The sequence below is a fragment of the Mycteria americana genome, chromosome 2 (assembly GCF_035582795.1).
Source record: "Mycteria americana isolate JAX WOST 10 ecotype Jacksonville Zoo and Gardens chromosome 2, USCA_MyAme_1.0, whole genome shotgun sequence".
NCBI lineage: Eukaryota > Metazoa > Chordata > Aves > Ciconiiformes > Ciconiidae > Mycteria > Mycteria americana.
Genome location: NC_134366.1, coordinates 83,585,566 through 83,613,019, shown reverse-complemented (window position 1 = coordinate 83,613,019; position 27,454 = coordinate 83,585,566). Strand labels below are relative to the sequence as shown.

The following is a 27,454-nucleotide window of genomic DNA, read 5'->3' as shown; positions in this document are numbered from 1 at the left end:
ACGGAGCGAGCGGCGACGCGGGCTGGGCTGCGGCGCCCGCGGAGGCAGTAGCCTCCGCCGATTCACCAGCTGGGCGCCGGTGCCTGCCGGGCGCAGAGGGGCCCCTGCCCCGGCTCCCCCACCCTGCCTGAGGCGCGGCGGCTGCCGCAGGCCCCGGCCCACCGCGCGCAGCGCCGCCCTGCGCAGGCCCCGGCCCCGGCCCCGGCCTCGGCGGGCGCCGCGCACGCTGGCGAGCGCGCTGACGTCGGCGGCGCCGATAGGCGGAGAGGCGCGCTCCGCCCGCCCCCTCTCGGCCGCGTCCCCCTGCCCTGCCCCCGCCGCGAGCTCGGGCTCAGTCCGCGCCGGCCGGGGCCGCGAGCGCCAACGGCCGCCTCCGGCTCTGCGCGCGCGCGAGGGCCGCCAGGCGCGCGCACGGGCGCTGGGGAAGGGGGGGAGGGGGAACCGCTGCGGGAGCCGCAGACGCCGCCGCGAGCGAGGCCCGCCCTTCCCCCACCCTCCCGCCCACTCCCCACGCGCGCACACGCCGGGACCGTTGCCCCTGCGCGCGCCTCTCGCGCGCCGGCAGGGCCGCGGCAGCATGAGCGGCTCCTCCTGACCGCCGCGTCGCCGTCCCCACCGCCGGGCCGGGCCCCGTCCCGGAGCCGGGCCCCGTCGGATGCTCGCGTCCCCCCCGCGCCGAGGATGCTGAAGATGAAGCTGCCCCTGAAGCAGACGAGCCACAAGGCGGCGGCGGTGGAAGAGGCGGCGGCGGCGGCAGCCGCGGGGCTGGGGCTGAAGGAGCCCGGCGGTGCCCTGGACTGTCACCTCCAGCTGCAGCAGGTGCCCCGGGCGCCGGCCCGCGGGGGCGCCGCCGCGGGGAGGGGGTGCGGGCTGGAGAGGCCGAGCCAGCTGCACGGCTTGGGGCCGGGGCCTGGGCCGGGGCCTGGCCCGCCGCCCCCCCACGCCGCGCTCACCGCTCCGGGCGGCGGCGGGCCCGGCTCGGCGGCGGCCCGCACCGACAAGGAGACGGTGTACGAGTGGTTCGGGCTGGTGCTGGGCTCGGCGCAGCGGCTGGAGTTCATGGTGGGGCTGCTGGACCTGTGCAACCCGCTGGAGCTGCGGTTCCTGGGCTCCTGCCTGGAAGACCTGGCCCGCAAGGACTACCACTGCCTCCGCGACTCGGAGGCCAAGGCCAACGGGCTCAGCGACCCCGGGCAGCTCGGCGACTTCCGCGACCCGGCCGTGCGCTCCAAGCTCATCGTCTACCTGGCCCTGCTGGGCTCCGAGAACCGCGAGGCCGCCGGCCGCCTCCATCGCCTCCTGCCCCAGGTGGACTCCATCCTGCAGAGCTGCCCGGCGCGGCGGCCCCAGGCGGGCGCTGCCGAGGAGGAGGTGGCCGAGGAGGAGGACGTGGTGGTGGTGATGGACGGGGCTGGAGAGAACGGGCAGGCCAGCCTGTCCGCCGCCCAGGGCCTGGGCTTCGGCGCGCAGGAGGAGCTGCTCCTGCTCTTCACCATGGCCTCGCTGCACCCGGCCTTTTCCTTCCACCAGCGGGTCACCCTGCGGGAGCACCTGGAGCGGCTGCGGAGGGCCTTATGCGGGGACCAGGAAGAGGAGGGCTTCGGCCGCCACCAAGCCCAGGTAACGCCGCGTCCTGGTCTCTTCCCGCTGCGCCATCTCGTCAGGCGGTTTCCTCCTCCTTCCTTCGCCCCCTCCCGATGTTCTAGGAGATGAGGGCGGCCGCTTGCCTCTCCCCGAAGCCCCCCATTGGGGTGCGGCCCCTCCCGTCCTGCCTCGTTGCTCGTCCTATCCCCCCTCCCCCCCCCCCCCCGGCAGCGCAGGCCCCGGCCACCCCCACAAGCTGCTCTAGAGTGTCTAGTACGAATTTCTTGTTGTGACGTAACAGTGCCTGACTATGACGTAGTAGAATTGGGGAGGGAGGCAGGACTTCTTTTTCTAGCCTCCCATGCTTTCCGGAGCACTGCTTTTTGAATCCTGCCTTGCTGGAGCGCAGGGTGCAGAGTACTGCTACAGCTTGACTGCCTGCCTCGTATGCCGTAGGCCACCGAAGAAGTTGTACGATGCAGAAGTACGAGCGACAGACAGCTTGGCTAAGCTTGTAAAAATAATAATAATGCTAGATAGAAACCATATGGCCTAAGAGAGCGTTCTCTAGGGGCTTAAAACAATAGAAGGCGTTGAAATAATTGATCTATGGAACCTGCCCCCCCCCCCCCCCCCCCCCCCCCCAAACGAGACTTAGGCTTGAACTTGGCAAGGATCAGGGCAGCAGTCCGGGGTCAGCGGCTCTAAGACTGGTTCTCTGAAAAGCTGCGTTCAGTAAGGTGGCTGAAGACGTTTGGGAAGGGGTGGTAATCATTCTGCTAAAGGAGCAAATTAAAACGTCACAACTGGAGCTTCTGTTCAGGGAAGAGCTGATTTTCTGGGTGGCTGTCAGGAAACAGCAAAGCACATCTTGAAAGCAGATGTGCCACTTGTTGCTAGAAGGTGGCTATCACCGAGAATGAAGACACTCAGTGAGCGGCACTGAAGCACTCTCCTGTGCAGCAGCTATGTTTAAGGCTTTCCCCCAGTGCCATTCATCGCTGCCCTCTTGAAGAGCGTTGGCTTTAAAATCTGCCCCATATTTATGCAACCAAGCCATCATTTTGGAGCTCTGCAGTTTTTGGTCTATAGATGGCCTCTCATGCAAAGGGGAAGAAAGGGCTGGAAAATAGGTGTTTATAATGCTGTTCAACTGAACACATTGGGTTTCCATCGGGTACTTAACAGAAAAAGGTACAAAACAGTAAGGCTTGGGGGTTTTGGGTTTTGTTTCTAAGTTTACTTGCAGTGCTATCCAATTCAGCCACTCCTAGAAAACTGTTTCACATTGCCTGCCGTATGAAAGGAATGGCTTCTTTTCCTGTTTGGTAAAGACGGGATATGCTCTTGAGGAGTACTTGGAGGAGACAGGGATGAATTTCTCAGCCTTCAAATACATTAACTAAATGCTTGTATCGTTTTAAGGCCAAAGCACATTGGCAGGTCGTAAACTAGTGGGTAGATGTTATGATACCAAAATCATAATGAATTTGTAGCATAAGTCCAAAAAGTGTTTATTTTGGCTCATTGACCTGCACTAAGTCTAGCTCTATCCCAGAATGAATCCTGGAAGTCCATCTTTAGGGGGAGAAGATTGAGTTGCAGGAAGTGGTAAGACTGGATGCTCTCCTTGCTGGGTTTAAAGTGCTGATAACAGGAAACATACTTCCTGCCTGAAACTGGAACATCAGTTGTAGCTGCTCAGCGTGTCCCACCAAATGCTCTCATGCACTACTGGAATTGAAGTCTGTTTTGTGCAGCATTCTGGCTTCAGCGTAAAAGCAGCCTTCCAAGTTGTGGTGGTTTCGTGTACTGGGGGAACACTGAGAGACCCGAGTCAGCTTGGCTGAACATGCACATCACATATTCCCTACTCCACGCAGGACTGAAACAGCATCCCTTCTGTAGGTTTTTTTTTTCCTTTCTTAATGGTTAAATTGTAAATACAGCAGAGCCTCTTCTGGGAAATAATGCCTGACAGGGAACAGAGGCATTGATGGGTTTCTGCTGAGTATTTTCAGTTCACGTTCACAGGGACGGCGGGACCCTTGCAGATAAGACAGTAGAGGAAATGTAGTCAGTAGCGCGGTTAAAGACTTCCCTGGCAAAATGCAGCGGTACTGTTAAATTGGACTTGATTTAAAATCCTGTCAGGTGTCCACAGGCTTTTTATCCTCCTTTAATCTCTGAAATTTAAGTCCCTTCAGAGCTCTGCATTTGTGAACTAAAACGCTTCATAAAGACCTCTCTGAATTTTTCTCCGGCTGGGCTCCCTCTTTGGCCCGCCCTGTGGCCGTGTCGGCAGCAGCCCTGCAGCCCAAGCAGCTTTAACTCCCGCCCTTGTGATGTTGGCGGTGCCCTGCGCCCTGTCAGCCTGTCCGGCCCGGCCGGACCTCCCAGGGCCAGTCCGCTGGCCGCCTCGCTGCCGCGCCTGACGGCGGCACGGGAAGTGCCCGGAGCAGGCGGTTCCTGTCACGTTTTGCAATGGCCGCACCTGGAAAAGGGCTCGAACTTTCTCCTCCCCCGTTAAACAGGGACAGCCAGCTTCTGCGAGGGCAGAAGAAGCGATGAGGGGCGGGGGGGACGCCCCAACCCAAAGAGCCCCGTAACGGCCCCGACCTCTCTCCCCTTTCCCGGCCTGAGAACGGCCGGGGGAGGGGGTGACCTCTCGCTTTGTTTGCGGGGAGGACGGATCGATCGTGCCGCCTCCCCGCCCCGTGAGGGCACAGCCCCCGTGCCCCTCCGCCCTCCCCCGCCGTGCCGGTGGGGGGAAAGGCCCGGTCCCCGGCGAGCCGCTCCGCCAGACCCCTCCCCGGGCAGGGATGCGGTGGCTGATGGCCACCCCTGCTTCCCGCCCCCATTCAAGATGGCGGCGGCGGAGCCTGCGTTCCTGGTCACGTGCCCGCAGGGCGGTTTCCTCTCCGTCCCGGCGGGGGGGGAGGCGCCCGCTGTTGCATAACGGGAAGGGTCTCGGCCGTGCCGCGCCGACGTAGTGGCGCGTGGGCCCAATCACGTGCCGGTCCCGCCGCCCCCGGAGGTTGGAGGGGGCCCGCGCTCCCGGCCGCCCAATGGGAAGGCGGCGTGCCGGCGCGTGCCGCCCGCTGCTATGGGCCTGGAGCGCCCCGCCGGGCCTGCCGCCCCCGCGGGGCCTGCCGCCCCCGCGCCCTGCCCGGGACCCGCCGCGCCCGCTCGGGTTCGTCCCTGCCTGGAACGCGGGGGATCCCGCAGCCCTTCTCCCCAAGGGAGCGCGGGGGGGAGCCCAGGGCGTGGGAAGACCCTGGGGGCTTTGCGGAAAGGCTTTGCCACAAGCAAGGCCTGTCCCGAGAGGGGCTGTGGTGTGCCCGGTTTATCGAGCAGATAAACCACGAGAGAAGTTCTGTGCCGAGAGGCTGCTAGTTCAGCTCTGGTCTTCCCTGCCTTAACACTCCCGGGCTTTCTCAGCTCGTGTCTTCTGAACAGTCTGAAGATGGTAGGAGAGCTGTTGTTCACATGACCTGTGAAATAATACATACCTATGGCAAGCAACGGTGATGGGAAATCAACCTACAGAGGTGATGGAGTTCAGACCTGGAATTGAACCAGGTAGTTTATTTGTCAAGTTTAGGTTCTGAATTCCTTAGGGCAAGGACTATGTTACTGCATGTGGCATATCTAACAAAATGGCTTGGTTTGAGGTTTCAAGGAGCTGTAACGTTCAGCTGTAATGAGCAGCAGAACTTGAGAGGTTCACCTACAAAGAATTTGTGGGTGATTTACTAGAATTTAAAGCAGTTTGCTTTTTTCCATGATTGGGATTATGTTTTCTGGATAGGATCTGTGCCATCTGATAAAACTGAGCTCACATTAAAGTTGCTTCTTGACAAAGGATTAATAGGATAGCTGCTCTTCTTGGTCTCCGATTTTAATGATCCTTAAAAAACTTAAGATTTTTCGTAGTGATACATTTTAACAGATTTAGCTGGAAATGGCTGATCAATTCAAAAGTTATAGCAGATAGGGCTGTTGGAGTGGGATGAGCAGAGGTAGGATTGCCTTATAATTGCATAAACTTTGTTTCTTTAAGAAAGTGTTCTGAAATACTTTTTACTTGAGGTAGAAACACTTGATACTATTTGCAGATTTTTAAATGAAGGTGTAGTTTATATTAACACCTTTTGGAAGACAGTCAGTGGTACATTAAGCTGTGCAGAATATGAACTTTGAATCTAAAGGTGAAGTATAAGAGTAAATCAGCAGCATTCACATCTGTAGTCATAAAACAAGCATTAATGTGCAAAGAATCTGCTGATACCACTATATATATTGGTTTAAGTAACAGAACACATAGCTTAATTCTTGTGTTGATTATATTTGTTTAACAAGTGCATCAGTATAAAAGCTTTTGACTTTATTGGTTATCTTGCTCCATCCCATCCAAGATCTGATATCAGAGTGCTGAAACACTGAAGGAGGTCTGAATATGTGCTAACATAATAAATGTGGCTTGTGTTAGACACTGGAACATTTAATCAGGCATACTTGACAATAATAGAACTAAGGTTCTGTTGAAATAAGCAATCTCCTGGAGATAATGGTTTGCTGAATAGTATTGTAATTAGCTGGCTGGAGGATTCTTACAGAAAAAGTCTCTACTTACAAACAAAGGGAAAGTTTCTATGTACAGAGTATTTTTCTTAGTAGGCTTCTATTTATAGGATATTTTGTCTGCAAATTAGAAGAGTGCTTTTATAATGGTTCTTCACTAACTTGCAGCAGAACAAGGTAGTAGAACTTAGTATCTAAGCTCTGTCTGTGGGAACAAAAAAAGGGGCAATCCCATTTTGAAGCTGCAGTGTACTCTCTTTAGTGTCATAGAGTTGAGTATAAGGAAAAGTGTGTCTTCGGAGTCCGGTTTAAATAAGAGACAGAAAGATAAAAAAGTAATTCTTGGCAAAGATTTTTTAAATGGTGGTACACTCTAGGAAAATACAAATGTTTTGCTTTTTGTCTCAGTATGCAAAACTTGTATTCCGGCTCCCTCAGTGAACCTAACACCCTTGTCTCTGAACAGGAATTTCTCTGACTCCAAACAGGAGTTAAGGATTTCCAGAAACATTACTGGAAGTCTTCTGGAAAGGAAGTCATAACTAGATAAAAGACAATGCCTAAAATGAAAAACTTCTGTCTAAATGTGCATGCTAATGCTCCAGGAAATTGCAGAGTAAAAACTTTCACTACCCTCAGTTGTTTTAGTCGTTTAGCTCTAAATATGAGTTGTTAGGACAAGGCAAGTTTGTAGCCTTGCCCACTCCCTTTATACCAGGGTTAATCAGCCTCTTGCTGTTTTGCATGCCAGTTTCTTCTCCAACATATTAAATGAGCACTGAGGGCATTGACAATATACCCATGACTTCCTAATGCTTCCACTTAGATGACTGTTGTTAAGCTGTGGTCCGGTTTTCAGTGTTGCCCAGTGTTGACTTATTTGTAGATAGCAGGATCTCACTGGGCTTGGAACACCAAGGACTCTCAGCTGTTCCTAAAGAGGTGCAGAAAAGGTTGCAGACAGCAGCAGTAAGGTGGCTGTATCTATGAAACCACCAAAGTCTGTAGGATTCTGTCTACTTAAATCTGTCACCTCATTTACTTGCCAATATCAGTGTCGAGCCATAGCTGCCCTAGAAAACACTACAGTTGATTCTCCATTAACTGTAATTAATACTAAATGTCTACTTTTCCTCCAAGACTTGGTGAATTTCTATAGTATCCTCCAAGTCTAAGGGTTTATACTTTCAGAGACTGAAGCTTGCAGAGGACAGGCTCAGAGATCTGGCTGGAAACTGCATTCCTTCATGAGCTTCTTGCCTTTCCTCAACCTCTTAATCTTGTCCTTTTTGGGAGAAGAAAGTAAAAATACTTTTTAATAGTGAAAGGAGATTTAATGCCTTGGGAAGTGTCTTAAGAGTGAGATAAGAACATGACAGAGAGTTTTTCTGTTATTTGGAACTGCCACACATGAAAGAATACTTTTAAACTATGCTGCTTAGACCTCTTGAGTTCAAGAATTGGAGAAAATGACATATTACCCTCTGCCAGTAGTTAAAAGTAGTAATGAAGGCATTGTCTCTTCTCAGTACTAACTGTGCTTCAGTGAACCGCTCTTAAGGGGCAAATGTTTTTTAAATCTTTCCGTCACTCTAGGCTGTTGTGAGAATAACTTTTTTATCAGTCTGAACTAATACATTCAAGTCATTTTTTTCTTATTCACTCAACAGACAATTGTAACAGTACTGAAGTTATACAAAGTTGTTGGAGGAGCAACCAACTGGCGATGCAGGAACATCTGAAGTGTTGCATCGCTGGCTTTAGCTTCAAGTTCTCTGCTTTGTCGTGTGCTAGCTAGGTTGGACTGAAACTGTGGTTTAAGTCCAGTCAAAAGCTCAGATGCAGATGAGGCTTAGAGATAAAACGTGCTGTGTTTCTAGCAAACACAAGGTGCGGTATTCCCCCAGCACTGTAAATCATTGCTGTAGCTGACATGTCTGGTACTTCAGGTGTAACTGCCACAGGCCTTGATAGCTGAAGTTGTTAATGCTGCATAAGAGGTTGGTATGCCCTTTGTCTCAAAATTGGCGTGATTTCACAGTGCTACAAGTTAGTCAATATGTGATTGCTGAAGCTGTCATATGGTGCACTTTTCCTCCCTGAATCAGCTGATGTTTTTTCAAAAGGTTTCTGTCTCCCTCGTAGTGTTTCGTAGCTGCCTTTTACAGGTGAGCTCTTAAAATAGTTTCACTAAACAAATATGCCTTAAAGTACTCTTGGGCAACTGTGTTCTTTCTATGCAGTCCAGCTTACTAGAGGTGAGTTAATAGGGCAGTTGCACATTATCCATTTGAACCATATGTTCAGCCAGTCAGGCTTTTATTTCTCATATTATGGGATTTTATGTCTGGTCACAGAACCACAAAATGACTGAGGTGGGCTGGGACCTCTGGAGGTCATCTTGTCTACCACCTCCCCCTGCTTAAGCAGGGCCACCTACAGCTGGTTGCCCAGGACCATATCCAGATGGCTTTTGAGTATCTCGAAGCATGGAGACTCCACAACCTCTCTGGGCAACCTGTGCCAGTGCTCAGTCACCCTCACAGTGCAAAAGTGTTTCCTGATGTTCAGAGGGAACCTCCTGTGTTTCAGTTTGTGCTCACTGCTTCTGGTCCTGTTACTGGGCACCACTGAGAAGAGCCCGGCTCCATCCGCTTTGCACCCTCCCTTCAGATGTGTATATCTACATTTTTATATGTATAGGTCCTTTTCTGCAAAGCTGCTTTCTAGCTGGTTAGGCCCCAGCTTGTGTCGTGCCTGTAGTTGTTCCTCCCCAGGTGCAGGACTTTGCGCTTCCCCTTGTTGAACTTCATGAGGTTCCTGTCAGCCCATTTCTCCAGCCTGTGATTCTATGTGGAATAAACATTATTGTTCTGGAGGTTGATTCTGCATGTGAAAAGAGAAGTTAACAAGGAAGCATTCAAGTTGTTTGTTGGTTGTGGCCAAAAGAGAGATCATTTGGTAGATCTTTGTGGTCTTAGATCTTGAGGCTGATTCTGTGCATAGTCTTGTAGGACAGCTCTCTGCATCTCAAGTCAATGAGTCAGTGCCATTGTGTAGTTCAAAGCTTGCAAACTGAAGTGTAACTTAGCAGCAGTGTCAGTTGGGCAATTGTCTGCAGTCTTGATATTGCATTTGGCTAGCAGCTTGTCCAAGACAGTAGTGGATTTTTTGCATGGGAGGCAATCAATTGCATCAACAGTTGTCAACATTAAACAGATTTTTAAGCATTGCTGCCCTGTATGTTTGCATTTGTGAGTACTAAATGCATGTGCTGTATTTCCATTTAAGTATAAAATGGCATGAATGTTCTATCCCTATATCCAAGCAACAGCAAGAATTAGGTGATAGGGTACAGATATAGTTGCACATGGTCTTGAGTAAAGCTTCCTCTTTGCTGCTGTTGTCATCAAGAGAGGGTTCAGCAGCACACACGTACACATGCAGTTTCAGCTGATTGTTGCTTCTTAAGAGGTGATGTTTAGCCTTTGTGCTAACGTAGCTACAAAGCTATGTATCTGTGTATCACAGCTGTGAAGCAATAAGGGAGGTAACTTGTAAGGATTATTTTAAGCAAATCATGGCTTTGGTCTTGTAACTGGCACCACATCTATTAATGATTATTCTGACATCACTCAAATTTCTCTAAGGTACAGATGCTGTAGTTGATAACTCGTGATCATGAGTTAGATCTTGATTCTTCCAAGATGCCTTCTTTCATCTGGTTTTGTTTGCCATTTCCCACTTGTACATGAATGAATGAGCTGTGCCAGTTTACATCTGTACAGCCTGCAAGGCTAAGTAGTGCTGTCCCTAACAGCACGTTTACTGAAGTCTTGCAGAAAAACAAGCTTTCATATTTGGGCATGTAGAACTAATGAAGCTGTCCAGCTGCTGCAAGCAGGTTTCCCTTGTTAGTGTTCATCAGAGCTGATGCATGAATAGTTCTTTTATGAAAGTGCAATGCAAACATCAGAAGACTTATATGCATCAGTCACTTGCTCATGATGATTAGTAGGCTATCCAATAACAGATTTCATTACATATTGCCAAACCAATACCAGCATGACATTTTTTGATCAGCCATCTACATTAATAGAAGGCAGAGTTTGGACATCTGTCATATGTAGACTTGCTGAGACTTGCTCAGCTCACATACGTTAGTTATACGGAGCAACATCCTCCCAAGCAGGATGGCTTTCCACTTTAGACATTTGGGGCTTGTCTTTACAGTCACGGGCAACATGTCTAGTGATAGGTGCTTTTTTTAATGGTGGTACTTGCTTTCAACCGTATGAGGAAAGATGTCTTGGATAGAAAAAACTGGTCTAGATTGTGAGAGCAGACAACTTCTAGAGCACTCTCTTAGCTGACTTCACTTTCAAGGAGAAATGTAGTTAATCCTCTAGCTCATCACAAAGATGTGTGCGATTATCAAATTAATTATCTGGCAATCGGTTTGGGGCCACCCACATTTCTTGCTTCACTGTATTTTAATCATTACCAGCAGCACTATGAGCTGCAGTGAACCCTTGCATGTGAAAGCCTTACAGTGACAAAGACTTATGCAAGAATTAACCTTACGCTTGCATGTGTTATGTGAATACATTTTATTCATTGATAGGAAATGACTAGCACAGTTAGAGCTATATGGCATGACCATTGACAGGAACTCCTCGGCAGCATACCCAGTTTTCAAGGGCTTGTGTTTGTGGTGTGACCAGCACCACGATGTCACTCTTTATGTTCATTGGCACTCCAGACTGCCTAGACTTTCCAGTCACTTGCATGCTAGAGCTGTCCGCTCTGACAATGCCACTTCTATTTTAGTTACTTGTTAGGGTTTGCTGTAGGACTGTCATAGTAGCTAACACCAAACGTGAAGAGTTGTGATGCAGCTTAAGACAGGATCTGGAGCTGGCACAGAGACAACCCTTGCAGGCTGTAAGGTAAAGCTGTGACTGCCCTGGATTACCCTACTGTCTACCTCCTGCGTTCCACTAGGTATTGTGAAAGCTATCATTCACAGAATACATGCAGTACATATTACTGGTTTAACTTTCTAGGTGAAGAATTTTTCAAGTGAATGAATTAAGAACTTTTTTCCAGTTATGATGATTTATAAAACCATCGAATTCAGGACTTGTTTAAATACAGGTTTGAACCATGTAATATTTTGCAGTTTAGAGGGAGCCTTCAAATGTGGATGTAGTTTGCCTGGAACAGAACGCTGCCATGGATAGAAAAGTAACCATTCTAGAATAATTCTCTGCAAAAATATTTGAACACTGTTACAAAGATGATTTATGTGCTAGGTGAGAAGCAGTTGTAGTATTAGGAGGTGTAGCAGCAATATTTAATGCTTCTTTGACATGAGCTGAACAGAATACGTCTTTGAAGTAAATCTTACTTCCACACCTCTCTTCTAAAAACTGCTCATAATTTCTTTGACTTGTTAACTAGCAATTATTTATTAGAATAGACTGTAAGTTTTATTTTTCCACTAATCAAAACAAATAGCCTGATTTTGAATGCAAAAGAAGGTCTGACTTTAAATTCGATTGGTTTTAGATCCATTTGTGAATTAAAAAAAAAAAAGTAATTGAGTAGGTGGAAGTCTCAGCTTGTCCCTTAAAATGAATGAAGCACTGCCTTCAGCTCTTACAATCATGGTTTCAGAGGTGGAAAAAGACATCTTAGAAAACTAAAACAAATTAAATAGTTTGAGAGCCTCTGTCGGAGTTAATCCAAATGTCTGTTGTCTTCTGTATGCAGTGTGGAAAAAAGATATCAAAGCTGCTTTTGGCAAAGCATGTGGCTGTATTTTAAGGAAGACCTTACCTCTGCCAGAGAATTGACATTGATCTTTGCTAGAAATCTTGGTTCAGTTGTTTGCTTTCGTGTCAGGAAGACATTCACTCTCACACCAAAATATGTGCTAAACTTGTTAGCTTATGTAGTTTGGACACAGTCAGTTAATCGTAGCAGTAGTGCTTTTTATGGACAGTCTTAAATGAATCACAGTTTTAACAGGGTAACTTTAATGCTCAGATGCCAACAGTTTTGTGAATAATGCATGACCAGGAGTTAACACTTAAAAAGTGAAGTACTTGGCTTTGGTTATGTCCACAGTTGTTATGAAATGTCTGACAAAACAGTATCAATGGGAGTTTTGAGGAGATCTGAAAGTGGTTCTCTCCAGAGCATGCTTGTGATTTTTTTTTTTTTAATTAAACTAAACTTGAAAATTTGCTAAAGTTGTTCAAATGCAATCTTGTTGATATACAGCTATTTTCCTTTCTTATTGCAAGTCTGACATTGTACTCATAATTTATTACATGTTTGAAGTATGAAATACTGTTTTGATCAGTTAAGTTTGCTGAGATTGTTTATTGAGTGACTAAGGACTGGTGTGAGTTTTATCTTGAGGAAACAAAGCATGCTCTATATTTTAAGTCTGATTGCTTTGAAACTTGAAATTACTGACATTTGGTGTAGAACACAAACCATACACTGATTTGAGATGAAACAGCTAAAATGTCGTTCAGTTCCTCAGACCATCTGTAGTGCAGTCTAAAGGCGCATAGATGTTCACTTGCTAATTGTGTACTGCTGTTGATGTGAATGATGAAAGTTAGATTAACAGTATGCCCGGGGCAGGCTTGATGCCTGTATATTTACTGGGTCCTAAATGAGTTGAATGTATTGTTAGGAGTTGCCACAGTTTGTGCCCACGCTATAGATGATGTAAAGCTGCTTTAGTAAAATGAAGCAAGCTTTAGTTGGTACATCTGTCAAATCTGAAGAAGTTCATCGAAGAATTCACAAACTGTGCTTCCTCGTTCTGGTCTGCCTGTTGTGACAGTCTTGGGGTCCTCTGTACCAAACAAGGAAACTAGTCTCGGCTGCTGGTTTGCCCCGTCATGTTGCACAAGTCCTTCAGGAAAAAAAAAGTCACACATATTCTGGCACTTATTTCCAGAATCTTATGCTTCCTATATTTAAAAACAAGAGTACTGTCTGAAGATCTATATTTTTCCTCTACCCATCTTTTATGACGGTCTTTCAGTGGAGCAACGTTCTTCATCCTGAATGAGAGGAACAGACTTTGAACTTTCAATATACATCTACTCCAAAAAGTATCCATTTCTCCCAGGGATTTTATTTGTTTTATAGAGCTACTAATAAGATAGATACTTATTTACCTTCTAGTTTTCATGCAGACCAGTTGCTAAATATTTGTGGTGCGTTGAATGTCCTCTATTTAACTTGCTTCTTTTGAAAACTTTCCCAAGAAACCTACACTCTGTTTTAGCTTCCAGTACTTAATAAAAAACAGTATTTTGTTGATTTGTGGTGCTACACAGAGAACTACCTTCTCTCCCCCTCTGTGCTGCTGCTGCTACCACCATCAATATGGTATTTGCATATTCGTGGCATTTAGGTACTTGCTAAGCTCATATGTTATACTACTTGTTACAGATAAATAAAGGTTCCTCACTTAAAATAGATTAATCCAGAAACTCGCTAGTAACTTCAGTATTTCCTAGTTCTTTGTGGATGTATCTTTTTAAGGCAATATGTTGTTCCCTTGAAACATGGAATTATACTGGTCAACTGGCAAAAACAGTTGCATCTAAAGTTATTGGACTTCTTAAAACATTTCTGAATTTTAACTTGGTTGATCAGTTTGGTTTTTTAACAAGACCTGGTCCTTGAAGAACATGTGAATTGGTACATTCATGTTTTATCTTAATTTGGGAAAAATTCTATAGACTCGCTACCCTAGAGAAACCACATGAAGTTCATGCTCATCTAACACTTTTTTCTAGTTTATCACTTTTAGCCTAGTTTGTTCTTTGTTCTCATATCTCTCCATGTTATCTGTCTTGTATGATTTTATAAAATCACAGAATCGTTTAGGTTGGAAAAGACCTTTAAGATCACTGAGTCCAACCGTAAACCTAGCACTGCCAAGTCCACCACTACACCATGTCCCTAAGCACCACATCTACATGTCTTTTAAATACCTCTGGGGATGGTGACTCCACCACTTCCCTGAGCAGCCTGTTGCAATGCTTGACAACCCTTTCGGTGAAAAAATTTTTCCCAATACCCAATCTAAACCTCCCCTGGTGCAACTTGAGGCCATTTCCTCTCGTCCTATCACTTGCTACTTGGGAGAAGAGACTGATGCCCACCTCGCTACAACCTCCTTTCAGGTAGTTGGAGAGAGCCATAAGGTCTCCCCTCAGCCTCCTTTTCTCCAGGCTAAACAACCCCAGTTCTCTCAGCCGCCCCTCATAAGACTTGTGCTCTAGACCCTTCACCAGCTTCGTTGCTCTTCTTTGGACACACTCAAGCACCTCAGCTTCCTGTTCTGTCCCTCCTTATGCACTGTATTAAAACAGTAGTAATACTTGGCATATAATTTTGAAGTCTGCATGCAAATGTGGGGGGAGATGAGCTTTCAGTCTGTCCTTTTTTCTATGGAAGAGAGGGTGTTGGCGGCAACTGGTTACATTCTGAATGTTTAGTTACTAAGAGGTGCATGGGTTTAGCTGTTAGGAGCACATGTCCTGATAGACTGTCCAAACAGTTCATGATTTCCCATGTAGAAGAGGTGGCAGGCTGAAGGTAGAGGGCATGAATATAATTGAGGAGAATATGTTTAGAGTGTAGTGAGTAGATGTCTTGACAGGTTAGTAATTGAAAGAGTTCATACTAACAGTAAATTAGCACTGAAGTTCTGAGCTAATGATCTTGAATTGTCCAACATGAGATACCCTAAAGGCACATGATCTGTCCCCCACCCTGTTCTGTTTTTAAAATAAGGTCAGTGAAACACTGGAGGTTATAGCTGACATTTAATAAATAAATAAAAAAGTAAGAACTGAAATGGCTAATGACCACCTTTTTGCCACTGTCAAGAGCTTCAGGTTTTTCTCCTGTAGAATATCAGATAAGGACTTTTTTTTTTGTAATTTCTGCTGTTTAGAGCAGGCTTTGATAATAATGCGTTCTATTAAGACACTTCTGTTCTTTTCCTTTTCAATTTAGAATGACTTTTCCCATAGTGACTGCATGTCAAGTAATGAGACCAGTTTGCTAGAACGAACCACAGCACCTCATGATGGACTACCAATGGCTTCCCATAGACCTCAGCGAGAAGGTATGTTGTCTGAGGTTTCTTTTGAGGAACAGTTTAAGGTTTTTTTTGAATGCTAAACTCTGCCTGGAGTTGTAGAAATCTTGCCTCTGTCTTGCTATTCATCTGGATGAGCAACTGCGATCATTGCTAAGTATAATAGCTTCTCTGCTGCCTACTTGGTCTTTTCTTTATTATAACAAGTTGTCATTCTTGTTAGCTGCTAACTACTAGTGACTGCATGCATGAAAATTGATTGCAAATGGGCTTCGTCCTGAAAAAAGAGGTGGGATTTGGGAGAAAACGAGAAAATGTAATGCCATTGTATTAACAGAGTTTAGATTTTTGAAGCAAAACTAAACCTGAAGATACTGTGAAACAGTGGGTAGCTTTTGCTACCTGATTCAGTTGTATTTCATTAATCTTAAAAAACAAAGAAAGAAAGAAAAAACACATATTAGGAGGTTTTATGGAAGTGGTAGTTTGGAGAAGTGAGAGGCTTTCCATAGAAGTAAGTCGTCTTTTGGTTCTGTTGGGGAGAATGAGAACAAGGCTTCAGAGCGTAAGCAGAACTGTTCTGTGCAATTGCCAGCACAGTGTCTTCTCTTTGAAGAAATTAGCATTACTGAAAACAGATTTATTCTTACCCTTTATTCTCCATCAAGATTAGCGAATCACTTGTCTACTCAAAATTAGTCTACGCTATCCTGCAGACAGTGAAGAGCTGGCAATCTGGGAAAACTACTGCTATTCCTTTTGTCCGCATAAATGTCCTTTTGTCTCTACTGTGGAGATTTAATTATGCTTTGAAGACAGGCAATTTGAGAATTTTAATTCCTTGCAAAAAACCACAGAAAGATTATGGCAGATTACAGACAACAAACCTGTTTCAAATCTTTTTACAGAGTTCAAAGTGTTCATATTCACAAATTAGAAACACAAAAGGGAGATTCTCCTTAGCAACGCTCTTGAATTAAGTAACAGAAGCACAGAAAAGTTGAATAATTGAATATAGCAAAGGGCTTAAATATTTCTCAGCTTTCATATTATCATAGTTAGAAACTATAGTGAAGGATCAGAATAATTTTGTGATATTTGCTATATAGATATGTGATAGAAAGGGAGTTCCTGCTACAGAAATCTCCTTACTGGGTTAGAAATAGCACTGATAATGAAACATGGTTTTTATTCTTAGCTGTGATGAATATGATTTTTAGAAATCTTAACTTACACTTACAGTGGAAGCAGTGTCATGTATACATGCTTGACTTAATCGTCCTGAATGCATGTGTTGTGTCCAAAATAAATGTAGAGATGTAACATGCCTCATTGGCTTGTATATTCAAACATTTCTTCTTGGTCTAGCCATTTAGAATATTTAAGATGTGATTGTGGAAACAAAATTTTAAAGCAGTCTGTTGAAACTGTGGAACTAAAGCTGTGCAGCAACAACGCTATAATTACCTGTTGTATCACTTATTACGATGAAGCGTGGAACAGCAACAAAAAGAAGTTAAGAAAGCTGAAGGTACTACGTTGTGTAATAAAATTTCTTTATACTTGAGGACAAATATATTTAGCATTGTGAACACTCAATAGTTTAAAATAAACAATCTCATTAGAAAAGAAGCTTGTCTGTGAATGTTAATAGTGTTAGTTTCCATTATTATGTATGCTAAATATCTGCATGTAGCGAAGTGCAATTTAAATCACTATTCTCAGTTCCAGTCATGGGAATCCACTTTTTAATTAACTTCTGAATATCAATTCCGCTGATGGTATCAATTTTAACATTTGCCATTAAGAAACATTACTGCACCAAAACTCATGTTGTGCCATAGTCTTTTTTCTAACAGTGCTTTTATCCATGCCAGACAGGTAAAAATTAAGGTCACCAAACATGCAGCTTTTCACAGTATATAGATAGATGTAATTGTCTGGCATCCTTAGCTCATCTCAGATTGCTTTGCTTTGTAATAATTAATCTTCATTAACTGATAAAAATGGACTGATAGTCTAGTGCTCTAACTCCCTCAGGTAGAGGGTTACAACCAGCATACACCAGCACACTCGGTATTTGTCAGTCTTTCTACTAAAAGAATTGGAAGCTGTAACACTATCACTAGGCTTATATGCTGGCTTATTGTTCCTTTAAGGAAATTGCTAATACTTAGTTCTCTTAGAACTGCCATGTTCGATGGGGATGATACTTTAATTGTAACTTTAACAAAATTCATTAAAGATGTTTAAGTTAGGTGAAATGATAATTAGCTAATCTCCAAGAATAAGCCTTGTAACATACACTTGTAAGAGGTTGATGTTTTAAATTTTTTTTTATTGTTATGCATAGTTCCCAATATATCCCATGTAAACATGCAGTAAAAAATTGGAGGTAAAATGTTAGCTGGTAACACCTCCCTCCTCCCACCTCCCCCCAGAAAAGAAAAAGTTTCAAAAGGATTGAAAGGAAGCATTGATGGTGTAGGGCTGGCCAAACTGTTTTTAAATAAAATTTTGTACATGTAAAGATGTGTTCATGCTTGTAAAGGAATAAAATTCTGTTGAATTCTTAGGCCAGCATAGCAGGAAAAGTGAAAAGCCCATCTCAGTTGCATGAGGATTTTTATATAGAGTATTACCTGAACAATGTTATGTGCCCTCAAGAAGATCTCCAGACCCTGAAAGTCATACGGTGCTGCTTCTTACCAAGTCACAGCCACAACTTGCCTATTCCTGAATACACTAGACTATGGGGAAGGAATGTTAAAGTAGCAAGTACTTTAAAGTACCTTTCTTCCTTTTCAGTTCAATTTAATAATACTCTTTACAGTACAATTGTAGTAGCCTTCTGCTTCTCCTCTTCATTTTCTGTTTGCTAGCACTTATTTCTGTCTCCTTCAGGCCTTCCCCAAGTGTTTCCTTCCAGTTAAGTGCCTTTCAGAAATGTGGTTCTTCTGCTTTAGTTTGCTCTCATTACTACTTGATGTTTCAGAACCGTGGTGTGGAAGGCACTGTCACTAGCTTGTTACTTCTTGGAGTAAAGATGCGATTTGACTTCCTGTCATTGTCTTTTCACTTATGGTGGTTATATTGTTGTATTTATGCACTTTCAGTCTAAATAAGCTCTTGAGTAATGCACAGATTCCCATGATCTGCAATGAAGGGGTTGTGGTCAGGCCAGAGAAAGACTTTGTAAAGAACAAGGCTCCACCTGCCCCCTGCAGTTTGGTATAGTAAAATAGCATCTGAGAAAGAGTGGGGTTGAGTCTGTAAATAGCATACAGTGATTCTCAGGGTGGCTAGGTAAGTAGATACATTTTCAAACTGTAATTTTGGCGTGTTTTTCTTTCAGCTGTTCACATTGAGAAGATAACCCTGAAAGGAGTACCAAGAAAAAGGGCTGACAAACATTTGGAGTACACGTTCAAAGTAAGCAAATAACCTCCAGAATATTAAAGTAAATGTCTTCATGATCTCTGTGTATTGTAGATATATACAGCTTGTTTCAAATGCCTGCTCAGAAGGCAATTTTGAATTACATTAGGGTTTTCAGAGATTCTTGGAATTATCCTATAATTCTTTTGGATTCCGTGTGCAGATCAGGCATTTTTTGTAATTGTGGGCATAAGGTGGGAAGGTGTAGAACACGAGCCATAGCCAGGTGTGTGGCATCACTTCAGGAAACTTGGCTTTTGCTAATTTGGGGTAAGCATTACAAAGAATTCTAAAACTAGTTGATTGTTTGCTCAAGTGGGATAGGCGCGCAGTTCTTGTGTCTGCATCTATATATTGCTTGGAGTCATATGACCATCTTAGATCTCTTTCATGAATGTTTACCATAAAAGGGTGGTTCCTGTGGGTTTTGACAAAACTGGGGGTTGGTTGGTTTGTTTGTTTTGGGTTTGTTTTGTTTGTTTGTTAAGGTAAAAACAAACAAGCTAAAAATGTCAACAAACTTGAAGGGTGTGCCTAGTATAGTCTTCATGTATTATAATAGCCAGAGGCAACATATAAAACAATTATGTGAGTGAATTTTAAACAAAACTGAAACACTGCTTCTTATGACTTTGGAAAAGAAGCTTTTGGTATTGAGGTCTGGTATTAAAGGCTGTAGGTGTTAAGTAATAGCTGCTAAGGCCATTGGTGGTGATGTTCTAATTGAATCAAAGTAGTAATTTTCTTAGCCAAGGACTGACTAACATTATGAGTCATTTGGCCAATAGATGTGAGTCTGGTAGCATACCAGATTTGAACATAGAGTGAAATTTTACCTTTTTTCCCCAAACAAAAGAATGTTTTAGATCAAACATTATAACTAGCCATTTGACATGGGTCATGGAAGCTCTTTGAAGAGGCAAACTTAAAAAAATGCCATTTTGAGCTGAAAATTGATTTATTGATCCCCAAATTTGATATTGTATTCTCTAAATAGATGTGAATTACAGAATTTTGTCTTTTCTGGTATTACTAGAAGCTTAAAATCAGAGTTAAATTGACATGTATACTATTCCTTTTTTTGAAGTAAAGTAGTGGCAACAGATACCTTGTTGTTGATCATGTCTGAAGGTGAAATTTGCAAAAAATTTTGCACCCTTCTTTTGCTGAGGACAGTAACGTAGAATTTAGCCTTCAAAGTCTTAAAGGTTAACTTGCCCAGGTATTTCAACCTTGTCATAGATCTTTTGTCCGAATAGTCTGTGAACCAAGTACTAGGTAAAATACAGTAGTAGATAGGAGAGGTTTGTACAGAATGCCCATATGGATTATCAATATTTAAAGTCACAAAACTATTTTGAAAATTCAGCACGTAGACGGATTTGACAGTGGTTTTGAATTTCTTTGTTAAAGGGGGAATGTGGAGATATTCTGGGAAGTATTTGAGTAATCTTGAAACTCCTCCACCTCAGTTCTTTTAGGAAAGAGTTTCCTCTCCTCATCTGTGCAGGTATATACTGTGCTCCTCACTGCAGATCATTTTGTGCTTGCCCAGACACTGCTTTTTTAAGGTTGTAACAGCAATTACAGTCATGGCTTCCCAACTGAGGGCACCAAGAGTAGTTGGCATTTCTGGGGACTAAGTTAAAGGCAGTTAGTGGTTGACATTATCCTATCAACACTTTGGAGTAAATTAATGTTTATAATTGCCATGTCCACTCCCATTACACAGAATCTTCCCATGCCTGTAATGGGAATCTTAAGCCCAGAAGTGGGCTTAAAGCCAGGCAGCACTCATCTAACCAAGCTTACTTCTTTTTTTCCTCAAAATATGCATGTGAAGGTGCTGTTTTATTACTTGCATGTTGTGTCAGAACAATAAACTACTGAAAGTTTACACAAGCATATACCAAAATGCTGTCTGATTCTTGAGTAACTTCTTTAGTAACTTGCAGTACTTTTTATGAATTGTACCCTACAACAACTTCTATATGACCATGTAAGATTGAAGCCCGAGGCAGAAAAAAATTATTTTATAGGTGATAAAAGCAAAGAGAGATTTTTTTTTTCTTTTTTTCTTTTGACTCACGATAATGGCAGCGAGAGCTCAATCCAGTATATCTGACCTACAGTCCTTTCTCTGGTACCTGGTTTTTGCACTTAATGATGTCTGTTTGATACACATCCTGTAATTACAGAGCCTTCTGCCTGGCTTCTTTCTGAGTCAGTGAGCCAGTAATCTTCAGGGACTTCATTGCATTCACCAGAATTTGTTCATACTCTTTGGCCACAAATAGCATGAAGGTAGTCTTAAAATGTACACTCAAGACTAGTATATGTCTTTGAAAAGGTACAGCATTATCCCTGTTTTGCCTGGTATTTACTTCTGCAAGTGTTAACTCTTATACTGAGATCATCAGACTTACAGAAATGTTAAGATCAGCTAACTGGTATGATACTTGGAAAAAGAAACTTTCCTCATTCTCTTTTCCTTCCTTACTAGGTAACCTGGTCCGATCGTTCGGTAACATGTGTAACAAAAACACACCAGGAGCTTCAGGAATTCCTGCTAAACGTATGTATTGAAATATAAAAGTAGTGTTTATACATCAGGTTTATAACTTCAGAAGTAGTCTAGGAGAGCTGTGATTTTTTGGAATGTAATTACAGAAACAAAAGCATGCTACCAGGTTTTTGTACTTCACAATTGTATTAACTATTTAAATAATGTATATCATGGTAGAGCAGCTCGACAAATGAAGCAGCTCAACAGAAGGTTTGGGGAGTTTCCCAGTAGGAGATCATTTGTCTCATCTGAAATTGGTCTTAGAGTTTTAATTGAACTACCATAAAACTACTAGATGAGTTTTTAATACTCCCCACGGAGTTAATGTGTAGGTACAAGCACTGCTCATTTGCTTATTGGTGTCCCTGTTAGAATGACCTTAAGAGTATCATTTGTTGTTTCTAATTAATGAGGCAGAGCCATGAGCATAACAGTTCTTAATTTTACTGTTGTATTCTTCAGTAGAACAAAGGCAGGCATATTCACTCTTGCAAGGAGTTAAATGTGAGAAAATCTAGCAACTATTTGCACGTGCATATAAAAACCGTAAAAGTTCTCGAAGTTGTTCTCTCCACCCCAAGCAGGGAATGCATTTGTGTGCATAGGCCACATGTAGACCCCATGAGTGTGATGACCTCGAACTGTGTGTTTCATTGCCAGTGTCTAATAGTTTGGGTTCCACTTATTCTGGGAAATTCTAGATTTAAACTCCTCACTGTTCAGGGCACTAATGAAAGATCTGTTTTGGACATGTTTTGTTAGCATCTGGTGTTCTTAACTGCAGTGTTAATTGCAAGTGGAAAGCCAGTTACTGTACAAAGGTCATTGTCTTGTTCACTGTTTCAATTATCAACATTATGTTTTCTAGTGTTGTAGAAATGAAGCAGTGAGTATTCACTGCTGCTTTAATCTAGTTGTAACATCTAGTTCTAAGAGTTCCCAGAGCTTGATTTGTGGTGATTTGAATTATGGATTGCATGTCTAGTGGCGGATGGGGTGTCTCACAACACAGGGTACATGCATCTGCTTCTGAAGAGAATCTTAAAAGCAGGACTGTCATATGGGATCCCGTGCAGCTCTGGGATGAGTGTTCAACTGCATGCCTCTTGTTCTCCTACCTGTAAAGTAAAGAACACCACCAGTTTCTGAAATGGACCCTCTAGTACTTACTTGCTGCCAGGAGGAGCAGGAGGAGCTAGGCAAACAGACAGGATCCAAAATTTTGCAGAGCTGTCCAGTTTGACTAATGGCAGCTCTTCAGAAGTGGAGTGTTCCATCTGCTGGCTTGACTGCTCCAGCAGAGTCTAGATATACAGAAGATGGCAGGACAAGAGGAAGACAACCACAGGCTGCTATGAGCTTGCTGAAGTGTTGTGTGGAGAATGTGCACAGCTGAAAAATATATTTGGTTTGTGTTGGTCTGATAGCCATAAGTAGAGAAGAAAGAGAGAATTGTTTAATAAAGCAGGATAAAACTTATACCTTGCTTTAAAAAGCACTGTAGAAGTATGAATGCTGTCCAGTTCACATGCGCTTGCATTTTGGCTTTTTGTTATTTTTATTTCCAGTCTGCATGGCATTGTTTAGTAGTATGCTCAATTTCTTAGGAAGAGAAAAGAATGGTCAAAATACTTGATAGGAAATTCCAAGGTTGTGGGTGATAGGAGTAAAATAACTGTAAAAATTGTTTCAGAGTAGAAGCATCAGTGGGAAAAACTAAGGTAATAAATGGGATAACTTGTATGCCTTATATTTAAAGAGCACCTTCTCTTACGTGATAAGCATAAAAAGTTCTTTGCATGTAGGAAATTACCCACATATGTGGAAGGACAACAAACTTGTAGGAACAAGGCTATCTCGTTACCTGGAGTTAAGATAGTAAGCACCTAATCTTGGGTTCCTATAACTCTGAATCTTTAACTACAGAAGGAATTTAATTCCTTTTAATGAAAGTTTTAAAGAAAAAAGTTGTGGCTGTTTCTGGAGACAAATTTAAATACAAAACACCAGGACAGGAGGTTTGCTCATCCCCATGCTTCTGCAGTAGCTTTTTGGTACCTTTTGGTTAATGCTGACTAATTCTTCAGAGTTCCTCAATAGCACATATTAAAGCTAAAGGAGGAGTCAGTTAAGAAGAGCTGCTTTCAGCACTTCTTTCTGTTTTTATATCTAATATACTTCAGGTGCTATAGCACTGTACTAATCTAATACTAACAACACCTGTCTGTCTGGAGTCCGTCTGTCCAGAAGTTCATTTTATGTATGTTACCTAGCAATTATCTACATTAGACGTAGTGTTTCTCTATTAGTAGCATTTCATTCAGTGAATTACTTAGTGCTTTGCTGTTGTACCACTAGCAGGATGTAATATCCAGCTGGCACTCTGGATTGGGTGTGTTCCAGATATGCAAGAGGAAAATGCTGTTCTAGTGTAAATTACTTAGTGCTTTGGATCATAACTGATGGCAGATGTTAACCAGGTTAGCAATAGCTTTTAACTTTAGGAAAAAGCATTTTTGCTATGGCAGCTTACTTTTAATTGCCCCCAAATCAAAATACGTTTGGTTTTTTTAATATAAATTAATGAATTTGATCAGCTTTCATGTACTTAAGTACATTATTTTGGAAGTGGTAAATGTGAAAAATCTTTGTTCTAGGGAATATTTTTTTCAGTTAAAATAAACATGCTCTTTAGATGCAAGAATTTTGCCTTCTGAACTAGAACATCAGAAGACCTCATGTTGTAATACTGGCATTGGAAACAGTTATAACGAATTTTCGTAAGAAGTTTCAGTGTTAATAGCAACTGGAGAAGGACTTGCTCTTGATTAATCTCAATATTGCCCACTGAAGTCTAGTGTATTACGTAACTCAAACAATCTCCTTTCTACTCCTGTTTCTTTAAAATAACTTAATCTAGCTAATTGATGGTAGTAAGTACAGTGCATTCAGTCCTCCTGCTAATTTTTTTTGTTATTTTCCGACCTACTTTGTGTGTGTGAAAGATTTAAAGAAATAAATCAAAAAAGGCTGTAAATTACTCTAGAAAAGAACATAGTATTGGTAAATTTCTGAATGTAGTTCTTTCAAATAGAGCTTTAAACCATCTTGCACTTGGATTTGATGTGAGGCTTTACAGCAAACTGTTTCTCTGGCAAAACTAAATTATGATGATTTGTTGTACCTTTAGTCTGTAAATTACCTTACTCAAACTAGAACAATAGAGTTTCTTGTTGATACCAAAAGATATAAAGACTGATGGTGAACAAATGTAGTCTTTAAAATGTCAACTGCTCATTTTTTAACATGAACCTTTTTCTCAGCTCCCAAAGGAACTGTCTTCTGAAGCATTTGACAAGACTATTTTAAGAGCACTAAATCAGGGTTTTCAGAAGAGGGAAGAACGAAGGCATGCTGATCTTGAGCCCATAATCAGGTAAATATTTTAGCAAATAACCTGAAATGCATCACCTGAAAAGTAATTGAAATCAAACTAGATGACTTTTAGGGACCGTGGAAATTCTGCTGCCTAAACCCAATTTCTGAAGGAAATGGGAAGGCAGTGATGAAATAGATATCCTTAACTTTTTTTTTTCTTTTCTTCAAGTTGAGATTCTTATTAAACTTTAATGGATTACTTCTTTAGAAGTAATCATACAATTATGAAAATATTTGTCCTGAGCAGCATTATATAGCGATGATTGGTGCTTCAGCGAGGGTCTTACCTCCGTTATACAAGGATATATTTAGAAATACTAGAAACAGTAACTCAAAGTGCATATGTTCTAATTTTATGACAGGATAGAGCGAGAGACAGAACAGAATTTGGAAAAGAATAAACAGTAATAGTGAAGCATGTAGCTCACACATTTGTAAGACAATGGCCCATACCTTATAGCCTACTCTCTAGCAATGAGGGTGCTTGCTGGGATGTGGGACGTGTTGGTCAAATCCTGTAACTCAGAACAGCAATGTGAATTTGGGTGGGCCTCCCTCTTCTTTTTGTTTGTTACAGATATCTTGTTATGTTTGTTTTTTCCTGTCAGGGTTGTTCAACCTTGTTCAAAACAACTTTAATTATTCATCAGGTTAGGCAGTGTCTCTTGAGTTAGGGCACTTGTTGAAGAATCAGGCACCGCTTTTGAAGCTCCTGCTCAGAATATACTGCAGGTCCAAGTGCATCGGATCTTTGGGTTTTGTCTTAATAGCTTAGCTATAGAAGATATGGAGCTGCTGTGTGCCTCAGCCTCCCCCTTCCCAATTTTTATTTTGATCTGTAATATTATTTGTCTGTCTTTATTGGCTTGATTGTCAAGCCAAAAACTAAACCTGTGAGAACCATTTTTGGCTAATAAACATTCTGCTTTTAAATTAATAAACTTATTAAATAGAGGTTGACTGAAGAGAACGTATCTGTGATACAGAAAGGTTGTGAAGCCTCACTGCACAGTAATTACAAACCCAAGAGATTCAGTTTGAGGATAACCTTTAAACATCTCCAACTATGTTGTAGTATGGAACTATAGTTACAATTTGCAAGCTAAGTTGTGACTATACCGGAATGCTATGTGAATAATCTCGTGATAATAGCATTACTATATACAAATTTTGTTTTCTTACAGTATCAGTTTAGATAAATATATATTTATTTGGGGGTCTTAAGTATGTGCCCAATTGCCAAAAATTGCTCTCCCCTGCCCCCCCTCCAAAAAAATAGAACTGGATAGTGCTTCCTGGCAAGCAATAACTGAAAACTTGGTGTGGAATGTAAAAACCATTTATTCTTGGCCTATTTTCTTATCTGAAGCTAATAGAAGTTGTCACTGACCTCTTGGGAACAGACTCAGACCAGTGCAGAGCAGTATTGAGAATCCCACCCTTTGCTCTTGGAGATAATTATGAAACTCAAATACTGACATTCTAGGTGAATTCAACTTTGTATGTAACCAAATAAGTGCATTTAAGGAATAGGTGCATTGTTTTGGGAAATTAAATGTTAAAATATAAAGTCCAGTGCTTTTTTGACTCAGTCCAAACTCCTCTTTTCAATAAAATGTTACAGGTGGCTAAAATGTTTGAATTGGGATGGCTCAAAAGCACATACCTTTTAAATTAAAAAAAAAATTCATCTTACCAATTTCTTGTACTGGCTGTACTCTGACCTTACACTAGCACTGAACAGCAAAGCTCAAAAGTAGCATTTAACATTGTTTACGATGAACATGCAAGTTCAAGTGTTTGGACTTCTTAAGAACTGCCTACTTTGCTCTTAAATGGTACTGTAGTAAATGTTTGTATTCTTCTTATGGAATATTACAGTTTAACAAACTCTCACTTAAATTTCAGGCAGCTATTTTCAAATACATCGCAAGCTTTTCTGCAGAATCAGAGAGTATACAACTTCTTCCAATCAATTTCATCAGAATCTTTACACACTCACAGTAAGAAATATCCTAATACTCTTTTATATAACAAAAAGTCTATAAAAAGCTATTCTTCCTGTCATGCCTAATTATGTTTTTATAATTATGTGTTCATGTTACATTGTATTCCACTGGTCATATTTGAACTCCCTGCCAATGAATAGTTGCTTCAGCAGATACTCGTGCTTTTGACAGTGGGAACATGCTATGCAGCATCATCTTGTGTTTTCTTCTTTCTTTCTTCTCCTCTGTACCATCATGCTGTTAAAATAGGTAGTTATGAATTGAGTATGTGCAACAGTTTGGGACTGTTTCCTTTTAAGAAATCTTAAACTTTGGAACAAAAAGTTGAGCTGACCCAAAAAATCACATCTGGTTTTTATTTGGTTTCTTTTGGAGATGAAGCGTTTGTCTTCATATTTAAGCTAAGATTCATTTTGGGTATATAGTACATAAATAGTGGGATGGTCCTAATTTCAGAATATACAGAATCTTGTTCAAAGCATTTGCATTGCAGATCTTTCCTTGGTGGGCCTCTTACCTACTTGTGTATTACAAGTTGTTTGTACAACCTAATCTTAGCTCCTCTGTATGGATGCCTTACGCTGTGGTCTTTGTTTCTGTTGAATCTTTTTTCTTTCAGTGCATGTTATACACCATGACAGTTAAGGCACTGACTATGAGGCCATTGCCTCAGAAGTTGCAGAAGACCTT

The 27,454-nt window shown here is 42.5% G+C and overlaps 1 protein-coding gene across 4 annotated transcripts in view; it reads left to right on the top strand.

Moving 5' to 3' along the window:
- The first annotated feature begins 291 nt into the window (after window positions 1-291).
- Window positions 292-27,454, top strand: part of ZCCHC2 (zinc finger CCHC-type containing 2) — a 45,139-nt gene continuing 17,976 nt past the window's right edge. For 2 of the 4 annotated variants that reach the window (XM_075493969.1, XM_075493968.1), the window contains exons 1-6: window positions 292-1,620; window positions 15,229-15,340; window positions 18,669-18,745; window positions 21,255-21,326; window positions 24,641-24,753; window positions 26,664-26,758. In XM_075493969.1, the coding sequence (XP_075350084.1) occupies window positions 682-1,620; window positions 15,229-15,340; window positions 18,669-18,745; window positions 21,255-21,326; window positions 24,641-24,753; window positions 26,664-26,758 (1,408 nt within the window). In that variant the 5' untranslated portion in view covers window positions 292-681. The remainder of the gene's footprint in view (window positions 1,621-15,228; window positions 15,341-18,668; window positions 18,746-21,254; window positions 21,327-24,640; window positions 24,754-26,663; window positions 26,759-27,454) is intronic. The other 2 variants (XM_075493966.1, XM_075493965.1) reach the window with 1 other exon arrangement.